Source organism: Sander lucioperca, chromosome 1 (genome assembly GCF_008315115.2).
Source record: "Sander lucioperca isolate FBNREF2018 chromosome 1, SLUC_FBN_1.2, whole genome shotgun sequence".
NCBI lineage: Eukaryota > Metazoa > Chordata > Actinopteri > Perciformes > Percidae > Sander > Sander lucioperca.
Window position 1 is genome coordinate 44,050,277 of NC_050173.1, and position 23,285 is coordinate 44,073,561.

A 23,285-nucleotide genomic window follows, 5' to 3' on the forward strand; every position below is an offset into this window, starting at 1 on the left:
ACCTTGAAAGACCTTCACTGGCGGAGAGAAGAGAGTCAAGCGGGCCTCTGAGTCATAGCTGTGCAGATAGCGCCCCCTGTTGATCATCCTGGAAACAAACAAGGAATAGCATTAAAGCAGATGGGAGTTGCTGGGCACACTAATGCGTATGAGGCTCATAAGAATCACTGTATGGGTCCTCTTATGGAGTCCCAGGGAACACAAACCTATCCATGCTTTGACTTCATAAAGGCGAGATCTGATTCTGGTATATTGTTGTTCAACTAATTTCTAGCAGAAATCCTGCTGGTGACCATCCTCTTCAAGGACCCTTATTGGTCCCTGGACTCCATTTTAAGCGTAACTGATCTCAGGTGTATAGTATTGAATGACCTAATATTATAGCCACCACAAAGGTTATTATTGTGGATGGATGAATAGATGGAGTTCAATGAAATTGAATGTAACTGACATCAAGTGAAAAAATTCACATATACTGTAAAGTAGCCTACACAATAGTACATTAAGTTGTATTTATTACATATGATTTATTTGTAGGCTATTATAGACATGTAATGGCTATCAATCATAATTTTGAGAGCCTTTTTTGTAAGTCAACTTGAAAAGAAAATCCTATTTAACTGTCCGTTTTGTATTTTATAAAGTACGGTCTAGTTTGTTAAATCCCAAAATACCACCTCCACACACTGAGCGTTTTATTTTGAAGGTCCCTAACTCCCCCCCAGTACTTCCGTGTTTGCGTGTCCTGCGTGTCTTGCTTCTCCTGCAGGCTCAAGAGTGTCTTGTGGCTGCTAATTTGAGATAAATAATCATGTCTCTGGAGGTGGAATCCGCAGAGTAAGTAGTCAAGTTAATTTATCTGAAAGAAGGGTAATTTCTATAATGAATTGCCTGCTAATAACTCCGCATTTGATAACATTGTCCGTAAAAGAGGCCTGTCTCATCCTTTGCTGCAATCCGTTAGCATTAGCTTCCTGAGCTAAGCTAACAAGCTAATCTTACAGTCACCCCCGTAGATGTTTTCTGTTTTTTTTTTTTTTTTAGCGAAGTGACGGTAATTTCAGTCCGAAGTGTTGCTCTGATATTTGAAGTATTAAATTATCCTCATGTTGCATTTTCATTGCATAGCTATAGAATAAACAACTCAAATATGAGAGTTAGAATAAGTTAGCATGCTAGCTAACGTTATACTGCCAGTTGCCACCAGACTCTGCTCTGACCGGGGAAGTAAACTATTCAAACTTAAGCAGCAAAAATCAGTTGATTGTTAGTTATGTTACTGTTGTTAAATGATCCACTAACATCAAACTATGACTCCTTATCCAATACATCAACACATTGTAATTTGAATAGCTTCAGCTAAGCTATCTTGCACTATTTGTTTATCCAAATGTCTTGTGTTTTCCACAGCGTGATCCGTCTGATTATGCAGTACTTAAAAGAAAATAATCTCCAGCGGACTCTAGTCACTCTGCAGGAGGAGACCACCGTGTCTCTGAACACTGTGGACAGTATCGAGAGCTTTGTGGCAGACATAAACAGCGGCCACTGGGACACTGTCCTGCAAGCCATCCAGTCCCTCAAGCTGCCAGATAAGACCCTGATAGACCTTTATGAACAGGTGAGGATTTGGAGAAATTGTTGTCTACGGCTTCTCTCATTGCCCACTTTACATTTTGATATCCTCATGCATTCCCCAGTGCATCCATAATAAGCGTGTCTTGAGGTGACATATTATGGGCTCCTTTTATTTTCTCTCTAATCCGTCTTTTTTCCCCACTTCATGAACTTAATTCACCAGGTGTTTGATTGCTTAATATTCTCTCCTCCTTGGTCTTTGTGTAGTGTTGGTGTTGCGTGATTGTTGTCCCATTTCGTTTCTTTACAGAATTAAACGTGATTCCTGTTGGTTTCTACTCAAGGAGGCAGTTGGTTTAATGTATTGTTCTCGCTACTCCTTTCTTAATCCAGATGTATTAGTTTATCGTTTTTGAGATAAAAAAAAAAGACCCTGCATTTGTTTTGCTGTTGTCCCATGTCAACAGATGTTTCAGTGAAAAGGACCTGGTGGATCATGCTTGAAGTCACGTCCTCTAAATATGAATGTCTGTGTTTCCTGAACAGGTGGTGTTAGAGCTGATCGAGTTGAGAGAGTTGGGTGCAGCCCGTTCCCTCCTCAGGCAGACTGACCCCATGATCATGCTGAAACAGACCCAGCCAGAGAGATACATCCACCTGGAGAACCTGTTGGCTCGCTCTTACTTTGATCCCAGAGAGGTGAGTCCAAACCAAACGTGTGACAAGATGCAATCTTTATTCATCCATCCATCAAATCATTTTAGGATCAGTTGGTCTGGCTGTTCATTTTGCCTTTGGCTTCAAAATACCTCCAGCTGCAAATGTTGCATAAAGAGAACATCTGAAAGACATATTACAGTTGTGCGGCATTTCTGATATTTGTGTTTCTTGATGTCCAGGCGTACCCAGATGGCAGCAGTAAGGAAAAGCGCAGAGCGGCCATCGCCCAGGCCCTGGCAGGGGAGGTCAGCGTAGTGCCGCCCTCTCGTCTCATGGCTCTACTGGGACAGGTAAGTGATAAACACGCAGATATGATGAGTGTAATTCCTTAATAAGAGACTCACCATAAGATAACTAATTTGTATCTTAATCCTGACATAATTGCAACATATTTGCATAGTTGTGCCTCTTGATTACTCTTCAAAGAAAGTGAGTGAAGTCCGCACAGCAGCTGAATGCCCACAATTTGGCCTTCCTCAGGTGTGGAAGGCCGAATTATCGGCCGAAACGTTGTATGTGCCTTCTTTGCACAATATTTTTCCGGAGCATTCAGCTGTTGTGTGGACTTAACTCACTTTCTTTGAATATACATTTTTTTTGTCCTGCACCAGCAACTATATGGACGTCCACAACATTGTCTTTCTTGATCTTGATTAATCTTTGCCATGAAAGTTATGCTACCATTCAAATAAAGTGCTGCTGATGATTTGATCTTCATTCTCCTCCTTCAGTCTCTGAAGTGGCAGCAGCATCAGGGCCTCCTGCCTCCTGGCATGACTATCGATTTGTTCAGGGGTAAAGCTGCCGTTAAAGATGTTGAGGAGGAGCGCTTCCCCACCCAGCTCAGCAGGCAGATCAAGGTACCCACACTGTCCCAAGATGCGGATCGTTGAAAGCAACATTAATGGGCTGCTTCACTGTTCCAAACTGCATTCAGCCAAGCATACTGTCATTTTGATATAGCTCTGCCAGGAGATACAATACATTTTTATGACTTAAATGCCTAAAATCTTCTGACTTGACTTATTTTTCTTCCCTGCACAGTTCGGACAGAAATCTCATGTGGAGTGTTCACGGTTCTCCCCTGATGGTCAGTATCTGGTCACTGGCTCTGTGGACGGCTTCATCGAGGTCTGGAATTTCACCACCGGCAAAATCAGAAAGGTAGCTTTATGCTAAACAAAGGCACATCAACCTGATTTACTGTGTGGTTAAATATATAGCTACATTGACTTTTTATCATTTCAAAATGACTTGTGCTGACTTGAAATAATTGCATGCATTGTTTGTGTCCTACAGGATCTGAAGTACCAGGCTCAGGATAACCTCATGATGATGGACGATGCTGTGTTGTGTATGGGCTTCAGTCGGGACACAGAGATGTTGGCCACCGGAGCCCAGGATGGGAAGATTAAGGTAGACGAGAAACATTACTGCTAGAAACATTTGCGCAGCAGGTTCTTCCTCTAGTACACATGGATTATAGCGCTATGTCTTAAAAGAAAACTTGTACCCATCAGAGTTTATGCAGGGACCTTTCATGTTTTAAATAGTCATATAACAGGCGGTATTTAAACAGCAGTGGTATGTATGGTTCGTTGTATCAATGAGGTGTAAAAACTAGACATGCACCGATTACAACTTTCTAGGCCGATTCCGATGTTCTTTGAGTTAGGCCAGCCGATACCGATTTTAGCCGATTCCGATTTCTAACCACTTTACAGCACATACAAATATTTATTTTCTATCCTTTCTTTAATAGAACATTTTACACAGAACATAGAACATTTTTTGAACAGATAATGGATCACTATAAAATAGAACTATATAAATTACTCCTGGTGTGGGAAATTCACACACATCTAAAGTGCAATGTTAGAACCATTTCCTTCTTTTCACATCCAATATCCAACAAAAAAAATGTGATTTTGGTTTTTGGTGTCGTCCCTCCACACCCTACTTTTTCCTTGCAGGTGTTGCATATTGCAAACTTGTTATCTTCTGCACACATGCTGAAGAATTTCCAAACAGCTGACATGTTGCAGGTTAATTCACGAGATTCCGCGCGACACATGGCGGAAAAGTTGAAAGAAAGGAAAAAGAGACTTTGCTGTGGCGTCCGTGTGTGCGTGCGTCCTTGAGAACTGTAACTGGTATAACTTATGTTGTCAGTTAATTGTAGCGTTGACCGGCATGAAATCGGCATATGTCAGACTGACCTGCCGCTCGCCGGTCATGGCCGAGCATGTGAAAACCGGCCAATTCCGGTCACCGGCCGGTCTATCGGTGCATCTCTAGTAAAAACCCTGAAAATTGCGACGTAAATGGTATCATGAAATATAATTGAAGACAGCAGTGGTCTTCCAGTATAAAAATCCACTTATTTCCAATGTATTCTTTTTGCTTTTCTGTTGTACAAACAGATGTTTATTGGACATTGACCTATGGAAGTAAAAAAAAAAATAATAATTGTATATGTCTGTGTGTGTGTAGGTGTGGAAGATCCAGAGCGGTCAGTGTCTGAGGAGGTTTGAGCGCGCCCACAGTAAAGGAGTAACATGCGTCAGTTTCTGTAAAGACAGCAGCCAGATCCTCAGCGCCTCTTTCGACCAGATAATCAGGTAAACTCAGTTCTTGCCAAACGCCTTCACCCTCTTCCTCCAAACTCCCAAGAAAACCTAACAATTAATTCTTCCAGTTGATGACACAACAGTGGTTTTTACTGAACATCTTTTTTTTTTTTTTTTATAATTTTATGGACATGCATTTAATTCTTCTTTTTTGCTGAAGAATCCATGGACTGAAGTCAGGTAAAACTCTTAAGGAATTCCGCGGCCACACCTCATTTGTGAACGAGGCCACCTTCACTCCAGACGGTCACCACATCATCAGCGCTTCCTCGGACGGCACAGTCAAGGTGAGAGACGCCGCTGCAAAAATAAGATGTCTTTTGCAGCTACACAGTTAAAGGACAAATCCGGCGCAAAATGAACCTAGGGGTTAATAACACATGATTACCGAGTCGACCGTTGTCTGGGATATGTTTTCATGCTAATCTAATGTGACCAGTTTTAGCCCAAACCGCTTATTAGCTTATAACGCTAGTCATCGGGGCACGAGGAAAGTAAAAAGAAATCACTATTTCTACACCACTAACAAGGCTCAAAATATCACCACACTTCCACGGTAGCATAATGAGGGTCCCTACATGGAAACTGAAGCATTGAGAACTTTGTAAGTGTACAGACAGTTTATTAAAAAGATAGTTTAGAAAGACCGTACCGTTCACGTATACAGGCCGGCGGCATCTTGGGAAAACGGTCACGACCAGTCGAACGACGAACGAGCTATGTTACTGGTTACACGGCGTTCGTCGTTCGACTCTTTTTTTAATAAACTGTCTGTACACTTACAAAGTTCTCAATGCTTCGGTTTCCATGTAGGGAACCTCATTATGCTACCGTGGAAGTGTGGTGCTATTTTGAGCCTTGTTAGTGGTGTAGAAATAGAGATTTCTTATTACTTTACCCATGCCCCGATGACTAGCGTTATAAGCTAATTAGCGGTTTGGGCTAAAACTGGTCACATTAGATTAGCATGAAAACATATCCCTGAGAACGGTCGACTCGGTAATCATGCGTTATTAACCCCTAGATTCATTTTGCACTTTTGCATTTGTCCTTTAAGGTCTTAATGGTATTAATGTGCCTGTGCGTAAGCTGTGTTATCTTGAGAGCATGTGTGTCTGACCGGTGTCTCGTTCCCCTGTGTTCGACCCGCTCCAGATGTGGAACATAAAGACCACCGAGTGCTCCAACACCTTCAAGCCTCTGGGCACGTCAGCCGGCACCGACATCACGGTCAACAACGTCATCCAGCTGCCCAAGAACCCGGAGCATTTTGTCGTGTGTAACCGCTCCAACACGGTGGTCATCATGAACATGCAGGGACAGGTCAGTTCCAATCAGATGAGCTCTGCACGGAACAGTCCGGCAGGAAATCGGAGCACAGTGTGGCTCCGTAAGTGCTGTTAGGAGCGACGGCAGGGTGCTGAAATAGGCTCATGAGCCATTACATAAACTGTGTTTTTTCATCTGGTTTTAAAACAAGGTCAGTCATTTTGAACCCAGTGTTTTATCTCTAAAATACTGAGCAATAAACATGTGTAGCTATTTTGAGCGTGTTTGTTGTTTGCTTATGAAACTGAACTTGCCTACCTGCCTGCCTTTTTAACACACCTGCTTTGTGTGTGTGTGTGTGTGTGTGTGTGTGTGTGTGTGTGTGTGTGTGTGTGTGTGTGTGTGTGTGTGTTTGCCCCTGTGACCCGCCGCGCAGATCGTGAGGAGTTTCAGCTCCGGTAAGAGGGAAGGAGGTGACTTTGTGTGCTGCACTCTGTCGCCCCGCGGCGAGTGGATCTACTGCGTGGGTGAAGACTTTGTGCTCTACTGCTTCAGCACCGTCACCGGCAAGCTGGAGAGAACGCTGACGGTACGTGACTGCTCTCAGGAGCTCACATTCCCTCCTCTGCTTCTGCCGCAAAACAAACGGACTGTAAAGTTTTGGTTTACGTCTTGGAGTTCTTTTGTCTTGCTTGCTTGTTTTTTATTTAATGACTTTATAAACAAGCTTGGACAAATACAAATAAATTAATCATTTAGGAGCATTGCTGTATTTGGCCTGTCTAGAAGAAACCCAAGTTCTCCGCAAGTCAAAACTTATTTTTTTCTTCATGCCTCCGTGCCAGCGATAGCCGTGGCCAGAGGCATTAGGTTTTCGGGTAGCCCCCATGCGTGTGAACACGATGTCTCAGGAACGCCTTGAGGGAATCTCTTCACATTTGGCACAAAGATTCATTCATTCATTCATTGTTTACTTCAGATAAATAATTACCACAATTTTTTTTTTTAGGTTTTAGGGCTGAACGATTTGGGGGGAAAATGTAATTGCGATTTTTCTGCCAGATATTGCGATTACGATTCAATTTGCAAATTTTGTTAGCTGAAGTTCAACATTCACTGTGTAAAGGCCGTTTTATGCTTCTGCGTCGAATCAACGGCGTACCCTCGCAGACCCCTCTGCGTCTACGCCGGACCCTACGCCGTAGCCTCTCGAAAACTTTAACTACACGTCGCAGCGACGCACGTGGCTTGGTAACGTTGCATTTCCCCCCCGACTCATTTCCTGGTTCTCCTTCTCCATAAACAACATGAAATCAAGGAGAGAGTTAACTTTTCCTGCTCCAGATTTCCCACCGTGGTCAGAAAGCACAGGGGAGACACTGTTTCTCTCGCTATGACTCTAGAGTCGCTACTCGCTCCGAAGCTAATCGCCATCACTCTCTCACGTCTCCCTCGCTCTATCACCCACTCCCACACACACACACACACATGCCGGCTCGACACACACCAGCGCACAAGTATAAACATCAGGTCACTACATAGGCTACGGCGAAAGCTCTGTGTGGAGCCTCCGCAGAACCATGAAACGGCCTTAACAGATAAAATATGTCATGGAGCATTAGAACATGAGACACAATCAAACCCACTCTATATTCTTATGCAAGGATGAGAACATAGATATGAATTGCCAGCAATATGTGTTTTTCTTCCAAAAAGCATGGAACATTGAACACTCACACCGTTGTAATAATACAAAAACAATTCCAATAAAAAATATCAGTAATTTTACCTTTTATTAAGTACCTTAATTCTGCTAGTAAGACATTATTACTTAATTGTTGCTCTGGTTTTGTAACTTAAAGGACAAATTTGGCGCAAAATGAACCTAGGGGTTAATAACACATGATTACCGAGTCGACCGTTCTCTGGGATATGTTTTCATGCTAATCTAATGTGACCAGTTTTAGCACAAACCGCTAATTAGCTTATAACGCTAGTCGTCGGGGCACGGGTAAAGTAATAAGAAATCGCTATTTCTACACCACTAACAAGGCTCAAAATAGCACCACACTTCCACGGTAGCATAATGAGGGTCCCTACATGTAAACCGAAGCATTGAGAACTTTGTAAGTGTACAGACAGTTTATTAAATTAGTTAAATTAAATAATTTCTAGATCTGCACTTTGCTAACTTAAAATAGCTAATAGTCTTTTTGAGTTTTCCGCTATATATGGCGTCCGTCATTTTTAAACCATGTGTCCTTTGTCCCTCCAGGTACACGAGAAGGATGTGATCGGCATCGCCCACCACCCCCATCAGAACCTCATCGCCTCCTACAGCGAGGACGGTCTGCTCAAGCTCTGGAAGCCTTGAGGTGTTTGATTTCCAAACTGAGACTGGCCGTTTATCACCCAGCAGCTGCTCACCTCACTCCTGGACACTGCTCTGCCCGTTCCGTTTGGTCTTTGTCTTTTCACAGCACTGGGTGAATCTCTCTATTTCAGGTCACTGTGAACTTGAAGTTTTGGTATACATGTTGACAATCTCAGTGACACCATAGGTTTTACTAGGGTTGGGCATTGTTTGGATTTTAACTGATTCCAATTGCGATTCTTCCTTTCGATTCCAGTTCTTATGTATTCCGATTCTTCGAAGGGCGGAGTTGAAACGGGTCACATGCTTATTTCACAAATAAGAGGAAGGTTTTATTTTGATTCAGTGGTGGGTTGCAGCTTTACCGGGCTTTTTAAACGTAAAATAAAGCCACACTAGAGCGCCGCTTACTGTGCTCCAAGGCTGCAACACAACAAGCGCCTGGCCGCTACGGAAACCAGAACTCACGCATGTTAAATTTGGAACCCATGATCAGATTTGAGACCAAATCCTCCAAACGATTCCAATAAAGAAACTATTCCGATGGAATCGTAATTTTTGAAAGGATTCCAAGTAGGAATCGGTTCTCGATGCCCAACCCTAGGTTTGACCTATTCAGCTGCATGTTTCCATTAGCACGGGTGCTCTTCTTTTACCATGAAGCCATACAGCTGAATATTAGCAACTAATGGTGTTTTTGGGGGTTTTCGAGTGTTTGCACAGCAGAGCCTTGTTCAACTGAATCTGTCCATCACAGAAAGGATTTAATGATATCTTACAAAGAAACATCATTTGCTTTACTTTAATGCATTTTTTTTGAATTGGTGAGGGTACGTGTCATGTTGTTTAAGTGGTGGATTTTGGAAAGAAACTCTTCAAAATGTGACCCACACACATGATTATTACAAATACTCGTAACCGTTCATTACACACATTAAGAAAGGTGCTTCCATGTTTATCCAGATTTAAAAATAAATAAAAATGTCATTCATTCATTCATGATATAGTTTCAGTTGCAGGTAAAATAAAAAAGGTTCTGCTGTTCAACACCTGAGCTCTACAGACATGCAGTAACTTCTTTTTTGGAGGCTTCAAATTCAGAGATGGGGGGGGGGGTTGTCAGATGTCTGGGGTGAGGAGTGTAGCTACTAGACTCAGTTTTGTTTTTAAAATTTTTCACTCTTTTGTAAATATGTTTTTTTTTTATTTGCATTTCTGTTTAGTTTTTTCCAAGAAGACCTGGTTAAGTAGTGTTTTGTTGTCTTTTTTTTCTTTTGAATTTCTAACTAGAATTGAATGGCATCACTGTAAAATTCTTCTAGATAAATATTTTTTTCTGAAATTTAGTTCTACATGGAGAACCACATAATCCATTAAATGTAATAACAAAGTCATTGTAAGGCATTTTGTTCCCACACTGTACATACATTTGGAATGAGACTTAATATTTCAAGTTTCTATAACTTGCTGGATGTATGTATTTCCCGTTATTATATCTCGTCTGTGCCATTAAAGCTATTTAACCAGAACAGAAGAAAGCACCTTTTACATTGTGTTGACCTGTGGTGTTGGAGAACCGGAATATTATCCAATCAGAGAATATGAAAAGATTTTCTTCATTACAAAACAACGTTTTATGGGACTTTAGACTTTTAAAAAAATCCTTTTAATACCTAAATGCCCAGTCATGCATGCTGCCTCTGTGTAACAGAAAGATGGAGAGATGAGGAGTTTACTGAGTTTGATCCCTGAATAAACTCTGGTCGGATGGTTGTTAGTACAGCAACTCAGAGTGTGAAGTTAGTCAGCAAGACTGATGCCAGGATTTTGATTACGCATTCAAAATAAAAGCATGGATTTGTAACTTTTACCTAGTATGTTTAAGAGTTTAAAAGTGTCAGCTACTGACTTTGCATCTCTGCTGCATCTGTTGTCACCGTTTATAAAATGTGCTCTTAAAAAGGAGACTGAATAACTGCTAATCAGAAGCAATGAAAATGGCAGTTAACCTTTTAGGTCAATGTGATATATTTTATACTTGAATCTTGAGCTTGGAAAATCAGCTACCAGGATTACCTGTCTATTTGTTAGACCAACAAGTATTCTGGGAACTTTTTCTTGATTTCTGTTCTTTATAATGGTGAAGTATAAGAAAATGACATGTTGATTTAAGTAACCTGAGGGTTGGTGAATTCTCCACCTTGCCATATCCAACTGACATTGCAAGGAACAAATTGTAAGACTTTTTTTTTTTTTTTTTAAACGGCTTGCATGCCTTACATGTGGCTTTATGTATTGTACTTTACGGGTGAAAACAATCCTACGTTTTAGGGCTGCAACCAACAATCATTTTTATTATTGGTTAATCACCCGATTATTTTCTCGAGTAATAGTTTTGTCAGAAAATGGTGAGAAATGCTTGTTAGAATTTTCCAGAGCCAAAGGTGGCACCTTCAAATTCCATGATTTATCCAACCATCTGTCTTAACACCTGAGTAAATTCAGTTTGGTATCATACCTCACAAAGAAAAGCAGCAAATCTTGCTATTTGAGAAATTGATACAAAAGATTTTGGGCCTTTTTTAAAAATTTATTTTAGAAAAATTAAAATTAAAAAATCAAAACAGTTGCAATTTGTTTTCTGTTGGTTAACTAATTGTTTCAACTCTACTTTTTATTTAAACACATTCTTATTCCTCACTGCTATTTATTATATTATTTATTCAATTCAGTTTATTTATGAAAGGGGACATTGCAAATTAATAAAACGCATGATTTTACATGGGTTAAAAATGCCAGAATTAGCCAAAAGGCTATTTTTCATCCGTTGTCCCCTGCCCTTAATTCAATCAGGAGAGACTTCGTTGCAGATATATAAAGGTTTATTGTACATGTGCATAATATGAAATGTACAGAGTCTTTGGAGATTAGACTCCATCATTATAAAAATAATTTTTAAGCGGTAGAGAAGCCAAGACATATCCCCCCCGATGGAGTCTAGACACTGGTGATGGTGGCGAAGGAATCCGAAGACAGGACCAAAGGAGCTGTCTACCGGAAGGGGGACTCAGGGCGCCGTGGGTGACGATGACCAGAGGTGGAAGGGGAGGAGGAGGGTTGCACGTTTGCCTGAAATGACAGCTGACAGCAGAGAGAAGACATTTAAAGCAGGATGTCATGCTGTGATTGGCTCATGAATTTCGTGGCCAATTCTAGTCGGTTTACTGAAAAGTGAACACCTCAAAACAGCTGATTAGTTTTAGGAAGAGAGAGAGGTGATTGAAGTTATTAGAAGTCTTCCTGAAAGAATACGCTGAGCTACAGTTGTTTAAAAAGTTTTTTTTTAAATACAAAGAAACAAAAAGGAAGACAACGCAACCAAACCAAAACTTGGCACAAAACAGCATAGAAGCGGAAAAATTAGCAACAAAACAAAACACAACGCAGAACTTACAACCAGTGGTGGAATGTAACTAAGTACATTTACTCAAGTACTGTACATAAGTAAACATTTTTGGTAGTTGTACTTGAGTATTTTCTTTTCATGCCACTTTCTACTACTACTCTGCTACATTCAGAGAGAAATACCGTCCTTTTTACTCCACTACATTCATCTGACAGCTTTAGTTACCAGTTACTTTACAAATTAGGATTTTTGCACACAAACCACCAAGTTTATAACATACAATGTTTTAATATTTAATTAAACTACCCAACAATATAACAGCCTCCAAGTAGCCTACAGCTGAAATGATTAGATGATTAAACATTGAACTGATTTCTCTGCCTTGAGTACTTTTACTTTTACCTACTTACTTACTTACATACTTTTACTTAAGTAACATTTTCAATGCAGGACTTTTACTTGTAACAGAGTATTTTTACAGTATGGTATTAGTACTTTTACTTAAGTAAAGGATCTGAATACTCCTTCCACCACGGCTTACAACACAGCTTTTATTTTTTCAATCTCTGACTGGAAGTTGTTTTTTTGCATTGTGGGTGACTTGACCGTGTTGCAGAGCTGTAGGTCAGGGAGGTTGAATGACTGTTTGGTGTCAGAGGGGTTTCTGCATGGAAGAGATACTATGGCAGGAGCTCTGCACATCACTCTGTTCTTATTTCTGCATTGTGGATCATTTATCCTCATTTCAGCCAGAACTGCTAATGACACGACTACAGTGACATCCACCATGGATTCAGATCCAGCTTTCCCTACAACTGAGAGCCTTTCTCCTGCAGGGAAAACAAACGTAACCGAGGTTCCCACCACAAGACTCCCAGCTTCACAGTCAACGGCTAAACCTCCCAAAAGCACTCCAACTACTAAACATCTGACTGAAGACACTGGTAAGACAGCGGAGACAGCAGTGTCCAGAAAAGAGACAAAAGAAGAAGAAGAAGAAGAAGAAGGTCCTTTGGAATTAGGTGAGTAGATGATATGTTTTGTTTGTTTTACCCACTATGAAACCACATCATTAATGTGAAAATGTGCAGTGTGTCTGTGGTATTCAATAATGAGTGATCAAATGGATCCCTAAAACATTCTTACATTATTATTTTTACTTGATTGGAAAGATCTGCATAAGGGCAGTTGTGCCAACCTACTTTTTTATCTTCTTTTTTTTAACAACATGACTAATTGTTTACTGGTTTTACATGTGTCTAATTACTTTTCCCAGAAACAGCCATGCTGTTGAAGTACAAATTTCAAGTGTAGCCTACATTCATGTGTTACTCTGCAAACAAACATACTGTAACCTCCCCTGAGAACAAATTAACCAGGATTGTTGATTAGTTTGCATCTTTAGAAAAATAGATATAATAAATCTACAAACTGGGGGAGTTTGGGGAATCATTTTTTTTTTTTTACTTAGGTCCATCAGACCAAACCCCCTGTATGTCAAAGGTTCCAAAGATCCATGACCCACAAGACAAGAATCTTTCAGGGTTCCTCAAAGACTCAGATTTTCAAAGTGTAAAGAGAGCTCTGTGGGCTCTGTGGGCTCCGCATATCTGCGGTCAGAGAGTCAGTGTCCGAGGGTTGGGGGAGGATGTTCCACATTCTACCCTGTGTGCAGTGAGACATTTTAGCTGTGTGTGTTTTTTTTTGCTGATTAAAACCAGATGGGCTGTGATGGCTCAGATAAAAAAAAAAAAAAAAAAAGAACAAGACCCCTCACACTCCTCAAAACCGACCAATGTGATGCAGTGATTCAACTGTACACTCATTGAAGCTGCGGCTGCAGCCAAATGGCTATAATGTAAATACATGTAAATATCTACAGCCAAAAAACTCTCCAGCTCAGCAGCATTTACATGAATCCAGTCTCAGGTTTTCTTTGCTGCTTGCTGTGGCTCTCCATGGTGGCCTCTGTTGGTGGTAAATAAAGAACTTTCCAACCCATGGGAGTTGTTCAAAATTTTAGGAAAATACCCTCATTATTTCTTGCCAAGAGTTAGATAAGAAGATTGGTGCTTTGCTTATATATGTCCATTAAATATGAAGCCAGAGGCAGCAGATGGTTAATTTAGCATAAAGACTAGAAACACCTAGGGCCCTATTTTAACAATCTAAGCACACGGCGTGAAGCGCCTGGCGCAGGAGCGTTTAGGGTGTGTCCAAATCCACTTTTGCTAGTTTGACGGCGAAAAAAAAGGGTCCGTGCACCGGGCGCATGGTCCAAAAGGGTTGTACTTAGTGTCTTCATTAATTCATAGGTGTGTTTTGGGCGTAACATGCAATAAACCAATCAGAGTGTCATCTCCCATTCTCTTTAAAAGACAGGCGTGTTTGGACCTTGGCGCATTGCTATTCTGATGGCAGATTTGCACCGTAATATTTTTATTTGTAATCTTTTGCGTGTTTGTGTGCTGCTGCGCGTCCCTGTGTGTGTGTAACAAGCATAGTGTGCGCGCGCTGTGCTAAGTCTAGGCGCATTTTACTAATTTGCTGTTAAAATAACAATGAAATGCTGCGTTATTGACTTTAGACCAGGTTTTTGTTGGTCAGTGGCGCGACCACTTTCCGCTGCCTCAAGATAGCAATACGGCAAGAATGCACCTGAACACACCTCCCTGTAAGACCAGCACACCCATGGGCGCAAAGATGGGCGCAGGTGCATTTGCTATTTAAACGACGTGGGTGCTGGACGGTCTTAAAATAGCAAAGACACTTGTGGAGGGCTTTGCGCCGCGCTCCGCCGGGTGCAAGATAGGGCTCATAGTCTGGCTCTGTCCGAAGTTTAAAAATCCACCTAGCAGCACATCTAAAGCTCACTAGACTAATATTTTAAACCTTTGGGCAGAGCCAGGCTAGCTGTTTACCCTTGCTTCCAGTCTTTGTGCTAAGATAAGCTAACCAGCTGCTGGCTGTTGCTTAAAATTTACTAGACAACTATGAGAGTGGCATCAATGTTCTCATCTAACTCTTGACATGCAAATTAAGCGTATTTCCAAAAATGTCCAATTATTTTCCTTTAAAGTAATGCAAAATGGTTCTTCTTGGTGTACTGTACTGACTAATTCCCAGTCTGAAGTAATGCTATTCAACATGTTAACGTTTTCTATGTATGAAATGGTTTGCATTCTTGTAGAAAGAAGGTCCACCAGGAGCGTTAAGGTAGCGAAGAAGCCCAAAACGATCCTGAAGAAACCCAAACTCATCACCAAGAAGCCGAAGGTTGTTAAGAAAGCCAAACCTCAGGTCAAACACAGTGTGAGCCAATCAGTGGCCACGGAGACAGTCCCACGTATGTATGGGCGTAAGCACTGATGTCTACAGTATGTCAATCAGACAAGGGTCAGACATTAGTGGCAAACAGTTTGAAGTGCTTTCACTAACTTTATGGGGTTTACTGTGTCAGGACAATTCAAGTGGTCACAGGTGATTTTTTTTCAACCATTAATACTTTCTTCACCAACATATAATAGTTATATGAAATGTGAAGGTCACTGGTACACACTGAATTGTCAGTTGAGGCAAACCCACCCAGGAAAGCATCAAACACACCATAAAACTATTTGCTAATTTAACAGAAAATCAGACCCAGCTCTGATTCATGTGGATCCCTTGCTGAGGCAGTGATTACTGTATATCTAAACCTGTAGTCGCCAGACCTATCTCCACAACGCTGCAGAGTCAGTAGGCCTACTGAACCAGTATACTACCAAAGAAAATAATACAATCTGCTGCTTCACTACTGAAAGCACAGACTCTGATAAACCCTTGATGAGAAGACTGGGAGCAGCTTCATGTGAGGGTGATCAGAGAGCTTACTGGCCACAAAGATGTCCCATATCTTTATTTACCGGCCTCTGCAGACATTGTAAATGTCTCATGTCCTGTTTTTTTTTTTGATTTCCTATTCGTCCACCTTTGTCTTTTCTCTGTATGCTTCTCTTCAGTCTCTCTTTTGTTACCTTTCTCCCGCATGCACACATACTTAAACTGCTTTGTACTATGTTTAAAAGGACATTCGAGTCCTGACCTTAGAGTACATGATAAACATTGAAGGGATAGATGTTTTGCCTCCACAGTTACTGTAACACACACACACACACACACACACACACACACACACACACACACACACACACACACAAACTATCACCACAGCTTTATATTGTCTTCCTGTTGAGATGGACAGCCAGAACACAAACACAGTTTCTCTTTGCCAGCCTGAATCCTCTTAGTGCTCAGAGACTCCATGTCACAAAGACACTGACACCATCATTTTCTTTGAGTCTGTGTAGTCTGCTTGGTCTACCAGCTGTTTTCTATATATGCCTTTGTAAAGTGTGTGTGTATGTACAAATAGTCTTGTATATAAGTATATGCATGCATATGTGTGTGTGTGTGTGTGTGTGTGTGTGTGTGTGTGTGTGTGTGCTTGTTTAACTATATTCGTGGGGTCCAAAAACCTGGAGTCCAGTATACTTGTGGGGTCCCGACAGCTTTGTGGGGCCAAAATGCTGGACCCCACAAGTTTAAAGGGCTGTTTGAGGGTTAAGACTTGGTTATAGGATTAGGGTTAGAATTAGGTTAGGGTTAGGGTGAGGGCAAGGGTTAAGGTTAGGCATTTAGTTGTGATGGTTAAGGTTAGGGTAAGGGGCTAGGGAATGCATTATGTCAATGGCGGGTCCCCACAAAGATAGTGCCATAAACCTGTGTGTGTGTGTGTGTGTGTGTGTGTGTGTGTGTGTGTGTGTGTGTGTGTGTGTGTGTGTTTTTGTGTGTGTGTACTGGGCTGGGAATTGAGCCGACTGAGGAAGTATGTGTATACAGAGCCCCTTTACATATTACGCGTGTATGTTGAGGGAAAGGTCGAAGCAGAGATTAGCTTGTGGAGGTGGCTAGAAATAAATGCTTAGTAAGCAACCTGCCACGTCAAATCAGAGCTGATGCTCATTAAAGTTCGGTCAGGCCTGTCAGCCAGTGCTGGAGTTGGATTAACTGTGAGTGATACGCCGGAAAAGTTGCCATGTTGGGAAAGTAAGTAAAAGTGTGAAAGTAGAAACTGATAATAGAACCTCTTCCTATCTGACTAAGTGAAGAACATGTTTATTTTTGTTCTTTTTAAGAATATCAAATGACCTAACAGCCAGTTTCTTGGTTTTGTCATGAAAAAAAATCTATTAAAAGGGGTGATAGAATGGTTATACACGGTATTTCACGCTGTTCCTTAAGGTCTCCTAATAGGGTATGTAACATTGGTTGGGCTGAAAATGTCTCTTTTGCTGTTTTTTTTGGCCCTAATGCTACCCTGTTAAATGGGACTGGACTGAAATGAGAACTTTTCTGCCTTATATGGTCTGCTTGTGAATATTTAGATGAGCTGCACGCTGATTGGTTGAGCTTAGCACGCACACACACACACACACACACACACACACACACACACGTTTCCCTCTGTGCCCATGTCTCTGCCCCCCTCCCACCGCCACCACACACACACACACACACACACACACACACACACACACACACACACACACACAATCCCTTTTCTCCTCAGCGGCAGCTTTCTTCACACTGTCCGTTAACGTTCCAAAGACAACGTTACAGACATGTCCAGGCATGCCCGCTATGCTGCTAGCTTCAAACTTGATTTCTGCCCGGCTGACACACAAATTCATCAATTAATCTTACTGTACAAAGCACCAGATACAGAGTTTTGTTACAGTCTATTCATCCTCCTGTGTGTCGCGCACACACACACACACACACACCAATGCTTTTGACACCGTTCTCTGAGGATCCGCCGGCAGGCAGCTCCTGCGCACCGCCCAGTGCGAGTCCACTGCGCCACTGATTTAAATCCACATGTCCCGCTCAATTGTCTGCTTTTCTCTGGGCCAGTATTCCGTATCTCCTGAGAGAGCTCCAGCCAGCGTGCAGCGGGGTCTGACAGTCCAGGCAGAAAGCCAGCGATCCGGGCAAGCACTGCGCCGCTGTCACGGCATACTGTGGAGCTGCTGAACTCCGTCATACTAAATTTGCAATTAGCCATCAATTTTTGTAAAACGGCCCATATTTGATATATAGGCGATTTCTCGCATAAAAAAAGATCAGAAGTGAATTTAGTAATGCGAGAGCAGGCGAACAATGTAAAAAGTGTCTGAGATTTGCGCGACCTAGATTTAGAAGACTAACTGACCTCAGATCAGTTAGTGGCCTATGTAAATTTTGGGGCGTTACAAAGATAGAAGGTAGAGCCAAATGAGAAGGAATTGAGAAGTTGACGTCAACTTTTAGCTTTGTTCAGATTCGCCCGTTTTCAGGCAGTTTTAAATTGTGAGATCTGCAGAGGAAAGAGGTGTCAATGGGATTTTGAGGTTCTATGTATGTCCTATTTACCCACCAAACTGTCGTTTTTCAACTATGACAAGGTAAAATCGGTTTTGCATTCTATCATCCCTTTAACACTCACAAAGTTTCCAAATTGAGTTAAGTGTCTTTTCACTTTGCCGTGTACTGTATGTTAAGTTTGCTTCCAGTTGTGTTCATCATTTCCTGTCTGTGTGAGATGTCAACTGTTATTTTGATGAAAGAAAAGAAAGACAGCAAAAGTGGAAAATTTGATTTGGTGGGTGGTCCCATACAGCACAACAGGTAATGACAAACTTCACCTCCTGAGCCAGAAGTTTGAAATCCTGCAAGCATGAAAGGAAGAAAAGCTTAATACTCACCATCCGTTTAACAAGAAACTTGAATGGTGATGAGTTTAAACATTTACTCCCTAACCCAAGGAGATTGTTTGATGGATATCTCAAGATCGTCTAATCAAATTCAAATATAAATATAGTGGAAGGTTTGGCATGGAACAAGTGATTTGGTAATTGTTTGATATTGTATATTTTCTTTAGAGCCCGACCGATAAAGGATTTTTAAAGCTGATATCGATACAAATATTTGGTGATTTAAAAATCTGATATTCCGATATATCGGCCGATATATATAAAAAAAAAACATTAGTTATTTGTAGTATTTATGAGTCCTCACTAAAATAATATGATAATGCAGTTTAAAAATAAACTTGTTTGTTTTATTGTCAGAACAGAACAGAGGAACATCAGAATATATTAAAGTTCTGATAAATAACATGTATAAAAATACAAACTTAAGATATGAAACTTAAAGGGTTAAACACGAGTGCTGCCAACAGGGACGTTGTAGAGCGCCCTCTGGTGGACAAACTATGCAGCGCCAACACTCATGACGTGGTTGAAGGGTGTTTCGTCCGTTTTTTATTTTATTTTTTAAATATTCATATATCGGCCATTATCAATGCTGATACCGATAGTTTGGAAAATGCCTAATATCGGCCGATAATATCGGCCCGCTGATATATCGGTCAGGCTCTAGTTTTCTTTAAGGCAAATGGGATAGGCCACCAATTCCCATCATTTGATGATGTTTTTACAGGTGGTATTCCAGCAATATGATACATTTAAACGGACGTTGCTTAGTTATGAGCTTGACTCACTTGCATTTTGCACAATTAATACTTCTTTAAAGCCTAAATATTGCCCAAAAGCATTCTTTGAATCATGAAGCCAAAACGTAATGTGGAGGAATCCAGGGAGATTAGACTCGGTGGGGGTGTTTCTCTGATGAGGCATCTAGGGACGCATCTTCCTGTTATGCTTCTTTCAAAGAGAGGAAAGAAGGCAAAAGGAAGTGAAAAAGGGTGTGGGGGGGAGTGGATGTGAAAACTGAGATAGACAGGAGAGACAGGGTTACTTATATAAACCTCACTACTAGTCTAATGAAAAGGCAGTTCCCTCAGTTTCAGGCAGAGTAAATAAAACTGCTCTCCTCCAGGACCACTATGTGCTTAAAGGTTTTGCCCCAAAACTTACAAACAATCTTCATTTTTTTTTTCTCCTTGTGGAATTTATTCACCCAGATAATCAGCTGGGTTGTGGACTGCTTTAGTCTCTGGCTCAGCTTCAGTTGTTTCAGAAGTTTGTGGTTGGGCAGAAATCCCTACGGTCAACAGCAACAAAAAAAAAGAATTTAAAAATAAAAAATAAAATATAAATGACTTTTTAAGAGCTCAGCAACATTTTGAGTCACAGAGATCCAGCTGGACCACAAGGCAAAAGGGGGGGAATGTTCTTTATAGGAAATGCCACCTACATTTAGCATTTATTTACACTGCTTCTATATCTTGGCCTGAGACATTTTAACAGCCAGGAAAGCTCCCTGGCAGGAAGAGGCCGTTTGAACTGAGCTGAACCCTCCAGACAATGAGAGTCTGTCTGAGGTGTTAATACAGCAGCAGAGGACCCTAAACAGGTTTAAAGACATGTCACCCTCTGCAAGAGAGTTGTGCTTTCTCTATTTCCTGCTCTCCTTTTTACATCTCTTTCAATTTGCTTCCTCGGCTGGCTTTGTAAATCCATCAGTGTTAGAAGACCTGTTTCACTTAAAGCTTTAGTGCATAACTTTTTGATATTTCTGAACGTCCGTTACATTCAAGCCGTTGCCAAATCAGTTGCTACAAAGCTAATTAAAACTATCAGCTCCACACAACTCTCTGTATTTCTCAGTATGGCTATGTTCAGGAGATTGTGGCGTTCGGCGACTTTCGCACGCAGAAACTCGAACAGTCCATCGTTTTTTTTAATCCTCCGTGTCCTCCTTGGCTACTGCGCGGTGCGTGGTCACGGAAGGCTTGTATCATGTGGACGCGCCGACAGCTTTGTTGACATTACTTAGAATTCCTCATAGGGGCGGCAGAAACTACGCACTATAGCTTTAAGTAAAAGTTGCAATATCTCAATATGAAAAATACTCAATTACAAGTCAAAATCTAAGTAAAAACATAAAGGAGTCCCTCATTTGATGTTTTTGATAATAGTGGTGGAGAGTGCTGTCTCACACATCTCTACACCTACAGGTGTTCAGATGTGTTGAGATTTGGTGATTATAATGGCCATAGCATATGATTTACATAACGTTCATACTCATCACACATTCAGCGAGGCTTCATATCCTCTATGTAAGTTTCTACACTCATTTGTTCGTCTTTTCTTTTAATCTGTCACCTGTCATTTGACACATTGATAAAATGTGTCTCCTTTATTGTTATATAATTTATGCGGATTATATAACATTAAAATATCTCAAGTCATAAATGGACAAAGCTGTTTCTCCTTTCGTCTCTTTTGAATGATTTGATTTGTTGTCACATGCTTTTGAGAATTGATCTTGTGATCAATATTAAATAAGTATCTACATGTGAGTGTATGTGTTTGTATAACTGCAGTACATATAGATTAGATTAGATTCAACTTTATTGTCATTGTGCAGAGTACAAGTACAAAGACAACGAAATGCAGTTTGCGTCCAACCAGAAGTGCAAAAAGAGCAGAAAAGTGCAATGTGATATACAAGTATAGACAGGTATAGATAGGTGGTGCATAGACAGGACAAGAAATATAGTGCAGTGTAGACAGTAGTGTACAGTTGGTTTACAGAAGGAGGTTTAGAGTAATATAAATTAAATATAAATATGTGCAATGTATTAGCAGTTACTTTATAAGAGCAGAATAAATATGTCTATGTAATATGAACAATGTATGAACAACATGTACAGATATGTGCAATGTAGTAGCAGTAACATTATAATAGTAGTAAGAATAATATAGATATATGCAGTGTATTAACTGAATATATTATAAGAAAAACAGAATAAATATGGATATTCAGTATGAACCATGTAGACAGATATGTACAGTATGTACAGCTATGTGCAGTGTGGTAACAGTACCATTGTAGTGCAGAAACAGTAACATTATAAGAATAAGTGTATGTGCAGGATGAATAGTATGAAGAGCAGTAGAATATGACTATGTATACGTGTAGTTACAGTATGTACATTTGTAAATAAATAGAACACTATGGGTGGGATAGGGTAGTGCACTTGTCGGGGTGGGTGTGCAAACCTGCATATACTGTGTGATACAGAGGAGCAAAGTGGATTGAGATGCTGGTTCCATGTGTTTTTCGCCCAATGTAAGATGAAATTTGAAGCTTTACTTAACATATGATGACAAATGATACAGAATAAATTCGGTATCATTCAACACGGACAATAACCTTCTGTCTTGACTGAATTTCATGCTATAACGGCTGGTCTTTTAACACTTTCTGTGCAAAAGTACTAGAGTTTTATCTCTGGAACTGCTCTGCCTTCTCCTGTCATGGTATAATACTGTAATATTCAAAATGTGAGTAAATCCCTGTTGACTGTGTCAGAATGTCCTCCACTGGGTCTGGAGTCACTGAAGGTAAAAGACAACCAGCTGAGAGCGTCATCCTATAAGCGTAGAGGCCTGGGCCCTCACCGCGGCCGACTCAACATCCAGGTAACCACACAGACTAACAGCAAACCAACAACTTTATGTATTACATGCTATCTACAGAGCAACAATATTGTGTGTGTGTGTGTGTGTGTGTGTGTGTGTGTTGCAGTCTGGAGTAGACGACGGTGATATCTACGATGGAGGCTGGTGTGCTCAGTACAGAGACAAGATGCAGTGGCTGGAGGTCGACGCTCTGCGACTGACTCGCTTCATCGGTGTCATCCTGCAGGGTCGCAGCTCCATCTGGAGGTCAGTACAGAAGGTTAAAGTTCATACAGGCTCACAGTGAACACTGGGAAATGTAGTTTTGCAGAGATGTTCACTTTTGAAGCACTCCTTCAATGTGATATCTTATGTGAGTCTTTTAACACTTGCTAAAATGAACAGCTTCCCAATACTATTCATCTGGCCTTTAAATTAAAGCTAAAAGTCAGCACTGCACTTTTCCTGCACTGTATATTTTGGTATAGGCCTATCTTAAGACACACAAATACCAGGCTTCCCTCTATCATCCTTATTTTTCTTTCCCCGAAGCTCAGGTAATGTTTCTGATTAATCCTGTAAATTTGAAAAATGGATAAATGCATGATGTCATGCTTGTTTTCTCTAATGGTGCATGGGGGTCTTGTTTTGGACCCAAGCTCTCTTTGCAAGGTTACTCTGTGTATTACATGTGAAATGACATGTAGGCCTACTAACTACATGTGTCTTGTTCACACACAGTTGGAACGTGGTGCATACCTACAAGGTGCAGTTCAGTAACGACTCGCTGGTCTGGAAGCCGTGCATGAACGGGACCGAAGAGGCTGTGAGTGAACATATTGCTCTTTTACAACATT

At 40.9% G+C, this 23,285-nt stretch overlaps 2 protein-coding genes across 4 annotated transcripts in view; both read left to right on the top strand.

The window, feature by feature from the left end:
* The first annotated feature begins 706 nt into the window (after positions 1-706).
* Positions 707-10,223, top strand: smu1a (SMU1 DNA replication regulator and spliceosomal factor a). Of its 2 annotated transcripts, XR_004898177.1 has the most exons (13): positions 707-837; positions 1,411-1,621; positions 2,125-2,277; positions 2,478-2,588; positions 3,030-3,158; positions 3,343-3,462; positions 3,598-3,714; positions 4,792-4,919; positions 5,089-5,215; positions 6,084-6,251; positions 6,634-6,786; positions 8,473-8,758; positions 9,176-10,223. XR_004898177.1 is itself a non-coding variant. In XM_031317218.2 (12 exons), the coding sequence occupies exons 1-12, from the start codon at positions 812-814 to the stop codon at positions 8,569-8,571; spliced, it is 1,542 nt and encodes a 513-aa protein (XP_031173078.1). In that variant the 5' UTR covers positions 707-811; the 3' UTR covers positions 8,572-9,036. The 2 variants fall into 2 exon arrangements, 1 of the variants encoding a protein (XP_031173078.1); XM_031317218.2 differs by lacking the exon at positions 9,176-10,223 and having other exon boundaries at positions 8,473-9,036.
* A 2,356-nt stretch (positions 10,224-12,579) lies between these two features.
* The window catches only part of LOC116062458 (probable carboxypeptidase X1), a 31,920-nt gene continuing 21,214 nt past the window's right edge, over positions 12,580-23,285 (top strand). Inside the window, exons 1-4 of one of the 2 annotated variants that reach the window (XM_031317138.2) lie at positions 12,580-12,999; positions 22,340-22,449; positions 22,556-22,695; positions 23,170-23,254. In XM_031317138.2, the coding sequence (XP_031172998.1) occupies positions 12,660-12,999; positions 22,340-22,449; positions 22,556-22,695; positions 23,170-23,254 (675 nt within the window). In that variant the 5' untranslated portion in view covers positions 12,580-12,659. Of the gene's footprint in view, positions 13,000-15,123; positions 15,324-22,339; positions 22,450-22,555; positions 22,696-23,169; positions 23,255-23,285 lie in introns of those variants that run through there. The other variant, XM_036004724.1, reaches the window with a different exon arrangement.